The sequence below is a fragment of the Molossus molossus genome, unplaced genomic scaffold (assembly GCF_014108415.1).
Source record: "Molossus molossus isolate mMolMol1 unplaced genomic scaffold, mMolMol1.p scaffold_m16_p_16, whole genome shotgun sequence".
Classification (NCBI taxonomy): Eukaryota; Metazoa; Chordata; class Mammalia; order Chiroptera; family Molossidae; genus Molossus; species Molossus molossus.
Genome location: NW_023425351.1, coordinates 48,959,478 through 48,973,174, shown reverse-complemented (window position 1 = coordinate 48,973,174; position 13,697 = coordinate 48,959,478). Strand labels below are relative to the sequence as shown.

General features: G+C 40.1%; 1 protein-coding gene across 2 annotated transcripts in view; it reads right to left on the bottom strand.

Moving 5' to 3' along the window:
- OXR1 (oxidation resistance 1) overlaps positions 1 to 11,727 on the bottom strand; it is a 371,701-nt gene extending 359,974 nt beyond the window's left edge. Inside the window, exon 1 of one of the 2 annotated variants that reach the window (XM_036263773.1) lies at positions 11,678 to 11,727. In XM_036263773.1, coding sequence (XP_036119666.1) covers positions 11,678 to 11,700 — 23 coding nt within the window. In that variant the 5' untranslated portion in view covers positions 11,701 to 11,727. The remainder of the gene's footprint in view (positions 1 to 11,677) is intronic. The other variant, XM_036263774.1, reaches the window with a different exon arrangement.
- Between the last annotated feature and the right edge of the window lie 1,970 nt (positions 11,728 to 13,697).

Below are 13,697 nucleotides of genomic sequence, written 5' to 3'. Positions count from 1 at the left end.
ACCAAGATTACTCTATCCTGCAAAGCTGTCATTTAGAATCGATGGACATATAAAAACTTTCCCAGACAAGAAAAAGTTAAAGGAATTCATCACTACCAAACCGTTATTATATGAAATGATGAAGGGTCTTTTTGAAGAAAAAGATAAAATGTATGAACAAACAAAATGGCAATGAATACATATCCATCAACAATGGAATCTACAAACAAAATGAACAGGTAGAACAGAAACATTCTCGTAGATACAGAGAACATTTTGTTGGATGCCAGTTGGGAGGCAGGTTGGAGGAATGGGTGAAAAAGGTGAAGGAATTAAGAAGCACAAATTCATTGCTAGACTGACAAACCTCAAAGGGAAAGGGGTTGGGGGGTGGGAAGAAATAAACCAAAGAACTTATATGCATAACCAATGGACACAGACAATAGTGTGGGAAAAGGTGGGAGGGGGGCGGGAGTGGGGAGGAGGGGGGTCAATGGGGGGAAAATGTGGAACATATGTAATACATTTTACATCCAACAATAAAGATTTGAAAAAAATAAATAAATAAGTTCCACGAAGAGGGGATGAGCAAAAAAAAAAAGAAAGAAAATGCACCCAGTGACATCAATTAGTTTTGAGTTCAATTTTTTGTCTTATTCATGAGAGCACTTTGTATCAGTAATCTAAAACCAAAGAGTAGTTAACCTAATTTAATTTTTTTTGTCAAATGTTGGAGTAAAACCAATTTTCCTTACAGCAGGAATCTACAAAGTTAGTGTGCATCAATCTGCAGATGCCATCTGGAAACATATTATCCTCCTCCAGGGAATTTACCAGTCAGAAAGGACAGTAGATGTCTCAGAACTTCATGTTTCCACCAGGAGTTCTCCACTGAGACGGAGGCCTGGGGCATGTGGCCCTTTAGAAAGGCACCTGCTGGTAGAGGTTATTCTGTCTCTGCTGCTGTTACTGGGCTGCCCTGAACACTTAGCACCAGTTTTAAAATCCTGTGTCCTTTTATCTAATCGTATCTAGATCACAGAAAAAATTTCACTGGAGTTCAACTGGCATCTATCATTAGTAGTTTTAACTCACCAAATATGATTTATGTGACCACTATAAAAGTGAAAAGTAAATACTTTCCAAATTCTGTGCAATCAAAACACATTCAAAGGCTCCAAGCCTAGTTAGTATGATACACAGATATTGCTCATTACTTGGGAGTAGCATTAACAGGTTACATAGCATGGAGCAACGGACTCATTTTGTCCATAATAAAAAATGAGTTTACTAAAATACCAGTAGGAAACATCGACACTGTTTTCTGTTATCTGGATCATACACCTTTGACAAGCAACACTTTGTGTTGGAGCTGGTTTGAAATAATTCCCAGTAAACCAGAAGTTCCAGACTTTTTATTATTATTTTTTCTTTATTGATTTTAGAGAGAGAGAGAGAGATAGAAACATCAATGAGAGAGATATTGATTGGCCCCCTCCTGCATGCCCCCTACTGGGGATCAGCCCACAACCTGGGTGTGTGCCCTGACTGGGAATCGAACCAGCAACCTCTTGGTGCATGGGTCGATGCTCAACCACTGAGCCACACCAGTTGGGTCAGACATTTTGGTTTTATGGTCCAATTAAATTAACACACACACACACACACACACATGACAGAGGAGGAGTAGGACCAACATTATGTTTCCAACTTTTATTTTGTTAAGTAAAAATATATAAATGAAAAGATAGCCCTGGCCGGTTTTGCTCAGTGGTTAGAGCGTCAGCCTGCGGTCCAGAGGGACCCGGGTTCGGTTCCCGTTGAGGGCACGTGCCTCGGTTGCAGTTTGTCCCGGCCCTGGTTGGGTCATGCGGGTGGCAGCCATCAATGTGTCCCTTTCACGTCAGTGTTTCTCTCTCTCTCTCTCCCTCCCACTCTATCTGAACAAAAAATGGAGGAAGTGTCCTCGGGTAAGGATAAAAAATAAAGTAAAAAGAAAAAAGGAAAAATAACCTAACTCCCATCTCTAACCAGTACCATAAAAGAAACCACCCAAAGTGTAGAAAGATCATAATCTTAGAATAAAAGTGAAACTTTCTTTCAAGAAAGAACACCTATTAATTTTATGCCAATATTCTCTCCAGAACACACATTAATATTTGGATGGATGTTATATTACATTTGGTTTCCCACACATTAAACAATCAGTATAGAATAGATACTTCATTGCTTATTGTGCCTTTGTGTTTATATATTGAAAATAACCCTAAAGTTTATGGGGTGAGGGGAAGAGATTTAAAATAAATGCAAAACTTAAGTTGGATAATTGATAACGTATTCTCAGTTTCCACAGTTTACAAAATCATCCATTCATCTACTGTAAAACTCCTTATTTCAAGATTGACTATTTCTATCGATGAAATCTCTTTTATAATATGTCCTTAATTATTCATACACATGAAATTTGTGGAATCTTTTAAAATGATTGATAATGAGACACAAGCTATATTTGTGAAAAGGGTTTTCCATTAACCTTTTTTCTTTCATTATTACATCTTATTAATTGTATCTGCTGAGTGCTTATATTAATAATATAATATAAATTGTTTTCATAAAATCTGAAGATCACATAGAGGTCTTTTTGAAATAAAAATTAGATTGAGACTGCTCTCAGCACTCACTGAATTTTGCTAAATTTATGTTTTAAGTGAACTTTTGTCTGTAATATAATAAGTGAAGACAAAGTTTTCATCACATTTAAAACACAATCCAGTCTTTCTCATGACCTATGTGGCCCCTGCTACCTCTCCAAGCTCAGTTCCTGGGACTCTATCCAGTTTCCATTGAAATGACTTCCCTGGTGTTTCCTCAAATACACAGGCACAGGTCAGCCTCAGGGCCTTTGTCCTTCCCACTTCTCTGCCCGAAATGCTTTCCTCTACGCTGTGAAGCTCATTTCACTCTCTGTTTAAATAACCCACCTTGTCCAAGAGGCTTTTCCTGAACAATTCCTTACTCTGCTCAATTATTTTCACTCTGCTTAATTATTCTTCAAAATATATATCACTAAGATTATAAAATATATTTGTTTTATCTGTCTTCAGCACTGGAATGTAAGCTTAACGAGAGCAAGAGCTTCTGTTTTATTCATCATTCTATCCACAGCATTGAAAATGAACATTATAGGCACTCAAAAAAATTGTTGAAGGGATGGGTGAATATAAATGTAAGAAAATACCTTCTAATTTACATAAAACTGTAGTGTCATTCTACATACAATTAAACTATACTAATTCATTTCTCTAATGATGCAGGCAATATTCTTAAATTCCTATAAAACTCATAACAAGGAACACAAAATGAATTATAAATGAATGAATCTAACCCTTTTGTTAAGCATCCAATTGAGTTACAAAGTACTTTTTGTTTTCTCAGTTAAACTAGAATAGCCTTAAAATCAAGGTGCACTCTCTTCACAATCTTAAAAACAAGTAAAAAATAAACAAATAAAAAAATAAAATCCAGTAAACAAACACAAAAAGATGACAGGGGATATCGACCAAGATATGGTAATCACTGACAAGTTTATATGCAAATGGAAGAATATGTTTAAGATATCATTGTCAATTTAATTTTGACCATTCTGAAAATAACATACCTTAGCCTACATAACTATTTTGATAACTAAAATTATCCCATAGACATTCACTGCTATCTATCATAACTGTTCAAGTCCAAAAAGGGCTGGTGTCTAGTAGCTCTAGACATAAAGTTGAAATGGACAGCGCAGTTTTACTATAGTCTAAGGAAATATTGCTGTGATCATTCACTGTAGTTGTGTCACAGGAGAGTAAATTATGACTTCTCTGAGAATGATGAAAAGATTTCAAAACATATTCAAAAGGAAGATGATACATGTGACCCATTACGAATCCCTGAAAACACTTGTTTATATTTGTTTCCCAGTACTGACTGTGAATTGGTGATCATCAATCAACTGTTTCTAATGACTTGTGACCAGTGGTGAGGCTGGAAAGAAGGGCTGGTCAAGGTGACAGGTGTAGGCTTTTTCTATGAAAGACAGTGAAACTAATTGGTCCCTGTGGGAACTGAACCTGCAACCTCAGATTCATTAACTTCACAAGAAAGCAAACTCCTTTGAGCAGACCAAAATTTACCAAACCATTTCCTTCAAAATGTGATTCATGTCTAGATGGCACTAGTGTTAAGAACAAAAGTAAAAAGTGCTGTTTTAATAATTATTTCATTATTCAAAGAGAAACAATTTGAGATAGACATGGAGAAAAATATCCAAGAGGTGTCCTATCAATGTTTAATTTTTAAAAAGCTATATTTTTAAAGGCACGTAGCTCAAAGTCAAAAATGGTCAGGGATTTTAAAAACAAAATATGTTCACTTAAAGTGTAGAGCCCAAATCAAAATAGTATTGATCATATTAATAATGGAGTGATTTCTATTTGAAAAGGCATATTATGAATAGAAATACATATTGGAACTTTTCAGAATTCAGTAACTTGATTTGCTTCCAAATCACCACACTGTAACTTAACGTGTTATGTAATTTTGGGGACACATTTTTATTTCTCTTGAGTTTTCATTTTGGCCACATTATTCTCATCTCTCTGCCTCTCCCAGGTTATTTGCTCCTTACTTGTTCTCTAAAATCAACTTACTTGCCCTGGCCTGTTTGGCTCAGCGGTTGGAGCGTCAGCCTGCAGACCAGAGAGTCCCGGGTTCGGTTCCCACTAAGGGCACGTACCTCGGTTGCAGTTTGTCCCCACCTTGTTTGGGGTCGTGTGGGTGGCAACCAGTCAATATGTCTCTCTCACGTCGATGTTTCTCTCTCTCTCTTTTCCCCCCTTTCTCCCTCCCGCTATATCTGAAGATAAATGTAAAAAATAAATAAATAAAATCAACTTACTCTTCTTCTATGCTCTGGATGTATCCTTTATCAGCTGAACAGCCCCCCTTGCATGAGGATTCCTAAGTTTTAGGCTCTCAAACCCACTCTCTCTTCCCAGTACCTAAATACGTTAGTCCTTCATTCAACATGCATTTAACCATGCTGAAAAATCTAGTACCTTGACAACGAAACTTTTCCTGTCACTTGGAAAGTCTTGTCTTTATTTGAAGTAGAAACATTAGCTTTATATTTACATCTACCCTTTTCCTTTTCTCCCTCTTCTCTAATAAAAGGTTATTGACCATTCTGACTTTTACCTTTTACTGTAAAACTTCCCTTGCAATCTCTACTATTATTATCCACAGCTTCCCCCTCTATGGGTTCTGATCCCTCCAAAAACAAACACAATTCAAATCTCTACTTCCTCTGCTTCTGTATTACTGCCATGGAAAGTCTTTTAACACTGCCAATAGGGTAAGTCATTTGCAGAATAGTGGCTAAGGCAATCTTTAAAGAAAAATCCCAATTTTACTCCCTCCTTAGAATAAATAGGCTGCTTCTCTTCCTCCAGGTTTTTTCCCTCAACTAAATCCAGGTGCCAAAGAATCATAAGGAATGATTCACGTCTTCATTTATTCAATCAAGAAGAACTTAGATAAAAATATTACAAATAACGTATACAATTCGACAAAGCAAAGTATCTACACGTCTAAATTTGCATCCTTCTCAATTCCAGGATTCTAATACACTCTTATTTTTGGATGAAGAAGATAATTCAAATTAGTTTTCATCTCCTAGTCGAGTATTATTAAGTTTGCCAACATTCATTATAGCATTTTATACTATAAGCATATTCTGTAAAGACCAATCACCACTTGTAAATTTGGTTAATATTATAATAATGTACACAATTCATACGTTGTTCTATTTCCCATCTATAGGCATGCTAGATGGAATGTTTTATTGACCTATGATAAAACTCTATTAATAAACTGTAAGTACATATTTCTTTGACAATTATCAGCTCGTTTTTGCTCTTTATGAGTAACTGAATGTGGTGAAAGAGTCAGCACCCATTATGGGTTCTTTCTTAAAACAAAGAAGGAAATGAGTTGATGAGATACTCTCTCAGAAGTACAGATGTTCTCCACAGCCTTGAGGTCTGCAGTCCCGGGAGCTGCAATAAGAGAAGGCTTGCCAGGTACCCGGAATGTCCCAGCACCTGTGACCCAGCAATAGTTAAATAATTTTCTCACTAAAGAAGTATTTACAACAGTAAAAAAGAAAATCAGAAAACGCATGCAGACGGGTAAAATCAATAACGCTACTTCTACACAATGCCACCCAGCCTCTACATGTGACGATGCCATCCTGTACCCACTGCATACAGAGCTGGCCACAAAAAATGTTCAGTGAGAACAGAAGATGTCAAAATCTCATGTGTGCTTTGAGTTCACTTTTACAAAAATATGTGCATATGTGTAGAAAGGGATATACCTCAGCATTTATAACTGTTTTTTTTTTCTATAAATGGAAGGATTCAGGTTAATTTTTATCTCTGCTTTATAATTTTATGTAGTGTTTGACTCTTTCTAATTAGCATACTTCTTTATTTGTATAACTAAACGCAAGATACATATTTGTATTTCTGAAAAATACACCATTTCTTCCCAACCCGGATAAACACATATCCATTTTGTTCCCTAAAACACCCTGAATATACCTTTTCAGATTACTCGTCACATGAAATCAGGTATCTGATTACTCAATCTTTCTGGCTAAAATACGCGCTCCTGTGGCAGTAGCCGCTACTCTTCATGAACGCTGCCTCCCTGTGTTCGGCTCAGAGCGGGACACACTATGGGTGCTCAGTAGATGATTATGGCTACCTGGCTTCTAGCTTCCATCCAGTGTCTTCTTTCTCTCATACCTGGCTCTAGGTGAATTACCCCCACCTCTGCCAGGTGCCATACAGTCCTCCAGATACTGTGGAACAAAAGCCGAAGTGTTTGCAGGCATCACAGTGAAAAATAATTTTGGGTCAAAAAGATGTCATTTGGCGGCCTGGCCCGTTTGGCTCAGCGGTTAGAGCATCAGTCTGCGGTACAGAGACACCGGGTTCAGGTCCCACTCGGTTGCAGTTTGTCCGCAGCCCCGGTTGGGGTCATGTGGGTGGCAGCCAGTCGAGGTCTCTCTCTCACGTCGATGTTGCTCTCTCTCTTCCTCCCTCTCTCCCTCTCACTCTATCTGAAGATGAATGCAAAAGTGTCCTCAGGTGAGGATTAAAAAAAAAAAAAAAAAGATGTCATTTGGCAAAATCAGCTGAGTCCCTCTAAACACTGCTTCATGTATGTACAGTCACACTAGAATCACAGAAGCTGAGGGGCAGCGGGGTCCGGGAGAACAGGGAGGACGTGGTTTGTTTGCCGGTCTCTGCAGGACGGGCCACTGAAGGCCAGTTCAGAGAAGTACACCCAAGTGCTGACACCTTTCTGTTGTGCTTCTTTTGCATCCTGATGAAAACCTGACGCTTTCTAGCCCGTCACATAACAAGTGGAACGAGGGTTTCTATTTTGTAGGTTAGGTAGCTCACTTTATGTAATTTTGGACGCCCAACTAAAGTTCCTGATAGCAACAACCTCCTTCCCTCCCCTAGGGGATTAGGGGCTCCTGCCCTCCCACACCCCACCCTCAATACTATTCCAATGCCTGGTAGTGTTCCCAGGTCCAGATACTCCCTTCCTTCCAGGACAGGCGGCGGGGTATCTCCCCTGGAGGACATTAAGGGAAACCTTCTGGCTGGAAGCCACGCACAGAGCAAGGACACTGACTGGACGGGGACTGTTTTGTTTTACACGGGTAGAGTAGTGGTCAGAGCCCCAGCCGGCAGCTTCCTTTCCCAACTCCGCTACTTAGTGGCTGCGTCACACTGGGCAGACTGCGTACCTCCTGTGCTGAACTTTGCCATCAGGAGATGCAAGTCACCGTGCTACGTTCCTAACGGGGTTGCGAGAAGGATGCGGGTTAATACTGGCTAATGCCTAAAACATACATGGCGCATGGTGAATGCCACATACATGTTCACTTGATAATAGTTACCGAGCTTGCCTGCGTTTCACTGTTATGTAAGCTATATGTAAGTTATATGCCTCATTGAAGTATTGTTACGAGGAGGGACTGAGGATGACTATCGAGGAAGGAAGCACTCCAAGTCCTTTCAAGTGCCCCTAGCATCACGCCACGTCCCTCTTTGACCTACAGATACAGGAGCTGTTCTCAGTTCTTTGTGCCTGTTCGTGTCTCCGGTGAATTATCTCTGCTGCCAGCAACAGTCCCCTCCCTGCGAGCACAGCCTGGAACCTGCCCCTGTCCGCAGGTGTCTGCCGCCAGCCTGTACGTGCCTGTGTCCATCTCACAGCATCAGCTCCGCCACGGTCTCCCCTGGTAACTGTCTACGGGGCAGGAAGCTGCGGGACACATCTGTGGCATGTCGCCATGTGACTAGAATCACTTCCCGCCACTCTCCTTACCTGACTGGCACTGCAGTTTCCTAGAAACTTGGACGTTTCCGAGATTGTTTTCCTTGTTGACAAAGGGCCAAATTACTTTATGTTTCTCTCACGGCTCATACACATAACTATTGGAGCAAAAAAGTTTTATTTTACTATGTAAAAAGATAACTTTCTTCTACTGGGTATTTAAAAGCTGAGCATATTACTTGATAACTGTAAATATAAATATGAGGATATTAACCTATACTTTCTAAATTCCTAGGTTGATATGGGAATCACCATTAGGCCCAGCCCTCCCCCACCATTAGACCTCAAAGTGAAATTTTAAAGTCAACACATGGATAAGGTCAGGTATGTACCACGTCATGGCAGGCAGACAAACTGTCCACAGGTTCAAGTCCATCTTGACTATAAACTCAGAGCGAGTAGGACTGGAGAGCCGGGCAGAAGGGGGACTCGGAAGAACGAGAGGCAAACACTGACTGTTCTTCTGACTCCAGGCCACGAAGAAGCCGCCCTGAAGCAGATGAGGGTGTCTGGCACACCCACCCTTACTGACAGACGCCTCCTGCCAGGCGGACTCTGTCCTGATCCCTCTGAACACTGAAAGCAGGTAACTCTCCTTGCTATGCTAATGCCACGTGAGCCAGACTTCCCACTAGCCAGGCCTAGTCAAGCATCCTGTGCACTTTCAACACACATGCCTTATTTTAAACTAACAATCAGTCAACCCTGTTTCCTTCCAATGTCATTATTTTCATACCTGAGTTTCTGGATTTCAAAACATAGAGCCAGACCTTGAACTATAATAATTTTACTATATTAATATAACTCCACGAGGAGTTCCCACAGAGAATTGATGAGTTTACTTCTCACTCCTATTTACACGTTCATAGGACAATATTTTTCTAAATATAGATTTAAAAAGTTAGGAAATATAGAAGAATTACAAAGGTTAATGTGGGAAAAAAGAAGGTTAACGATCTCTCAACTGCGTGTAAGGGAAGTAAATGAGCGATCGGTGTTGCGTACCCAGACTTCCTTCCTGTACCCCTTGCCAGCGTGTGGGGGCACACAGGCTAAGAGGGAGAATGGAGACACCAGCCCCCTGCAGTCGCACTATGGCAACACCAGTAACACAAATAAAAAGCTCCCAGCATGGAAATCTAAGGCGGAGCACCAGTTTAGCCAGAACCAAGGGTACTGTCGAGTGAAGCTATCTAAGAATGATTTCTGTAAAACCTGAACCTTTGACATGAAAGAATTCTAAGGAATTTCATACATGTGACTTCTCTAAGACACCACCACCGTATTACATTTTATTTTAGAATGAAAACACTAACTTACCATTGAATTAGCTGCTTTGCCTCTTTCACTGATTTGGACAGCACAAATTTATAGAACATCTACTAAACTGCAAGTGCTGTGCTGGGCAGTTGGGCTGCAACCACAACATCGTCTCCCTCTTTGTGGCATCACTGTGTTTTGGATGGGCCTTGATCAGACCACTGATCACATCCAGGCAGCTCTTAACTGAGGTGCACACCAAGGCCCGGCTCCAGCGTCAGCCGTGTGAATCAAGCCACAGAGCTGAGACATGACCATCATATCTGTGTGGTTATCTCTCCCTCCTCCTCCCTTTTCATCTTCATCTTCTCTCCTCCCCACTCTTCCTCCTCCCCCTCCTCCCCCTTTCTCCTCCTCCTCCCTCCTTCTCCCCTTCTCTTCCTCTTCTCTTTCTTCTCCTTTTTCGCTTGCAGCCTACATTTTGAGAATTCACCTTGTACACACATTTGCCAGAGGTATAATTCCTCTGAATAAATGTGTCCTTAATATCTAATATCTCCCAGGGCTACAAAGCAGTTCATAAGTTCTACAAAAATGGTTTAGTTTTTAATTTAATAATAATATAAAACATTTTTTGCAGTAGTAAGTCACAATTTAAATACTTTCCCCTTTATTTTTACAGAATAGGTAATAGCTTTAAATCTTTTTTTTTTTCCAAACTGAGATCCTTAGCACCCAATAGGAATCCAAGGATATAGTCTAAGGAGTCCATAAAAGTTAGATACTTCAAAAACACCACTCTATCTCTAAGGAAATAATTCTACCCTTTGCTCTAAAGAAATTGCTTACTTAACTAAAAATAAATTGATGGAGCTAAGCTGCAGAAACTACTCGTTAATCTGATGCTATCTGTATTTCTTTCTTTGTCCTTTTTTAAGCTTTTTTAATTTTCTTATTTAATTTATTGGGACTACATTAGTTAATAAAATTATATAGGTTTAAGGTGTGCAATTCTATAATGCATCATCTGCATATTACATTGTGTGTGAGCCACCCCAAGCCATGTCTCCTTCGTCCCCATGTATCTCCCCTCTCCCCTCCCCTGCCGGCCCCCAGACCGTTTCTCTCTGGTAATGACTGTACTGCTGTCTGTCTACGAGGTAGTTTTTGGTTGTTTTGTTGTTGTTGTTCGTATTTCTAACACAAACAGAAGACAAGGATGAGAGGGGCTCTCACAAAGATGAGGTTACCAGGTTGGTTGTTTTTTTACGTTCACATATTGGACACAGTGAATATGTACTTCAGTCATTCAGCTCTTTACAAATTTTTAAAAGTCCGAAGTTCAACCAAAAGTTTCAAACTCATCCCTGCTGGCATTGCTTTTCATTGCCATAGGAAGTTGTTGACTATTTGCTAGAAAAATATCTTTGTACTTATTTTTTTTAAATCACAAACAGCTTCTAAACAAATTGTAAGTAAAAGATTATTCAGAGTGCCAGTTCTTTAGAGATAGAAATCTGTAAGGCAATTTTCTCTTCCATATTTGAGTTTCATTCAGTTTTATTTTGGTAGATCTGTTGAAACAGGAATTCTGCAAAAAAGCAATGATGAGACAATCTCTATCCCACCCTTAGAACCACCCTTACAGCGTGTTAGTCCTGAAGGTGGGAATATAACCATAGACAGGAACATTGAAAGGCGATTTTATTCCTACCCCTCCTTCCCCCCGGGGTGTGCTGAAAAGATGACATTGGATGTCCCTGGGATCATCGGGGCACTTGAACCCTTTCAGGAGTCCCCAGATACTGGAAGTGTCAACCTTTTCATTCTAGGTTGCTTTCCTCGGACTTATGCAGGACAACAACCTCTGTTAACCAAGTTCTCTCCCGGCTCCAGTTCTCACAGTACAACTTACAAAATATGGCTTTGTGATACACATGTGTTTGCATTTAAGGTTAGACAGTAATTCACTTACCATGATAAATTAGTTACAGACATTGCAGCAATGTTGGGAGGAGTCTTGGGGAGCAGTCTTCTCTGGACTTCAGGATGGGGAGAGCAGGTCAAGGAGACGAGACAGCTGGGAAGCTCAGCTTTGCACCAGAACGATGCACAAACCACAGTCACTCACGGTTCGCGAAGACCTATAAAGAAAAGGAAGAAAGTGATATCATGCCTGGTCTATATGACTTTTCACAATAGTTTTGTCAAGTTATAAGACACACAAAAGATAACATGATTGTTTTCCTTAAAGTACAAGATATCATAAACCAAAGATAATATGAAACCAACCCTATGATGAGCTTTACCTTTAAAATCAATTGAAAGGTTATTAAAAGGATTATTCCCTGAAGTAGATAATTCCTAGTTCATTCAAGGAAAGAACAGAATGTGTTTTTAGAGGCAACACCTTTTTTTCAGCACATGATCAATCAGTTATGCTCTCAAAATCTGTTTTATATACTTGTGATAAAATGATCAGAACAACGATCCTGATTACCCATAGCAGAAACTAAAAAAGGACTTCCTTGGCACAAACTGTTATTGTGAACAAAGATTTAACAAAAAAACTCATTCACTACTACAAATGAGAGAATAAGAATTAATATTGAATAACCTGTGGGAGATAATCTGTGTGTATTTATGTAACAAACATTTCCACACACTTTTTTTTTGAGCATCTACTATGTACAGTATCCTGTGATCTTGAACCAAAATTTTCTTTGCGTACAATAAGTTCCATGGGCCCTGGCTGGTTTGGCTCAGCGTTAGAGTGTCGGCCTGCGGTCCAGAGAGACCCGGGTTCGGTTCCCGCTAAGGGCACGTATCTCGGTTGCAGTTTGTCCCTGGCCCTGATTGGGTTGTGTGGGTGGTGTCCACTCAATGTGTCTCTTTCACGTAGATGTTTCTCTTTTTCTCTCTCCCTCCCACTCTATCTGAACAAAAAATTTAAAAAAAGGTGTACTCAGGTGAGGATAAAAAAATAAAAATAAAAATAAGTTCTATGGTACAATGTTAGGCATTTTATTTAGTTCAGGTCATTAATCCTGTACTGTTCAATTAAACATTTATTGATCATATACTATGTGCACTTACACTGTCTTAGGTGTAGCTCATGGATAAAGATGAATGACACATAAATGAGACATTGTTCCTGCCCTCAAAGAATGCTTTTCGTAAAAAAGATAATTGTAATAAAATGGGGTGTTCAAATAAAGGTTTAGCCAGAGTTTATGGAAGCACAGAGGAAGAGCTTCCAGACCAGTCTCAGGGAAGGCTTTCTAAAGAAAATGTGCCCCACCATTAGGTTTGGCTGTGAGTTTCAAAAAAAATCTAAAGTCAAAGTGACTTAGAAAAAACAGAGTTTATTTCTGTCTCATGTAAAGAAATCTTGAGTCTTAAGTCCATGCCACACATGGCAACACCAGGCTGAGGCTCCTTTCTCGTCATCCACCATTCTCAACACCTGATTCCTCTTCACGTTCCGGTGGCTGCTGAGCTCCAGCAATCGTCTCTGGGTTTCAGCCAGCAGAAAGAAGAAAGAAGGCCCTGGCCAGTTTGGCTCAGCGGTTAGAGCGTCGGCCTGCGGTCCTGAGAGACCCGGGTTCGGTTCCCGCCAAGGGCACGTACTTCGGTTGCAGTTTGTCCCCGACCCTGGTTGGTCGTGCGGGTGGCAGCCACTCGATGTGTCCCTTCACGTCGATGTTTCGCACTCTCTCTCCCTTCCTCTCTCTCCCTCCCACTCTATCTGTACAAAAAATGGAAAAATATCCTTGGGTGAGGATAAAAAAAAAAAAAAAAGAAAGAAGAAAGAAAGAAAGAAGGGTGCTTCCTAGTAATTTACACGTGACATTTCCCCTTGCATCTCACTGTCCAGTCCCTTCTTCTAAGGGAGACTAGAAATGCAGCCAATATTCTAGCCATGTGATCAACTACAAACCAAGGTGCCTATTAGAAAGCAAGGGGCTGGAAGCGGGTGCTGGAAGAACACTAGC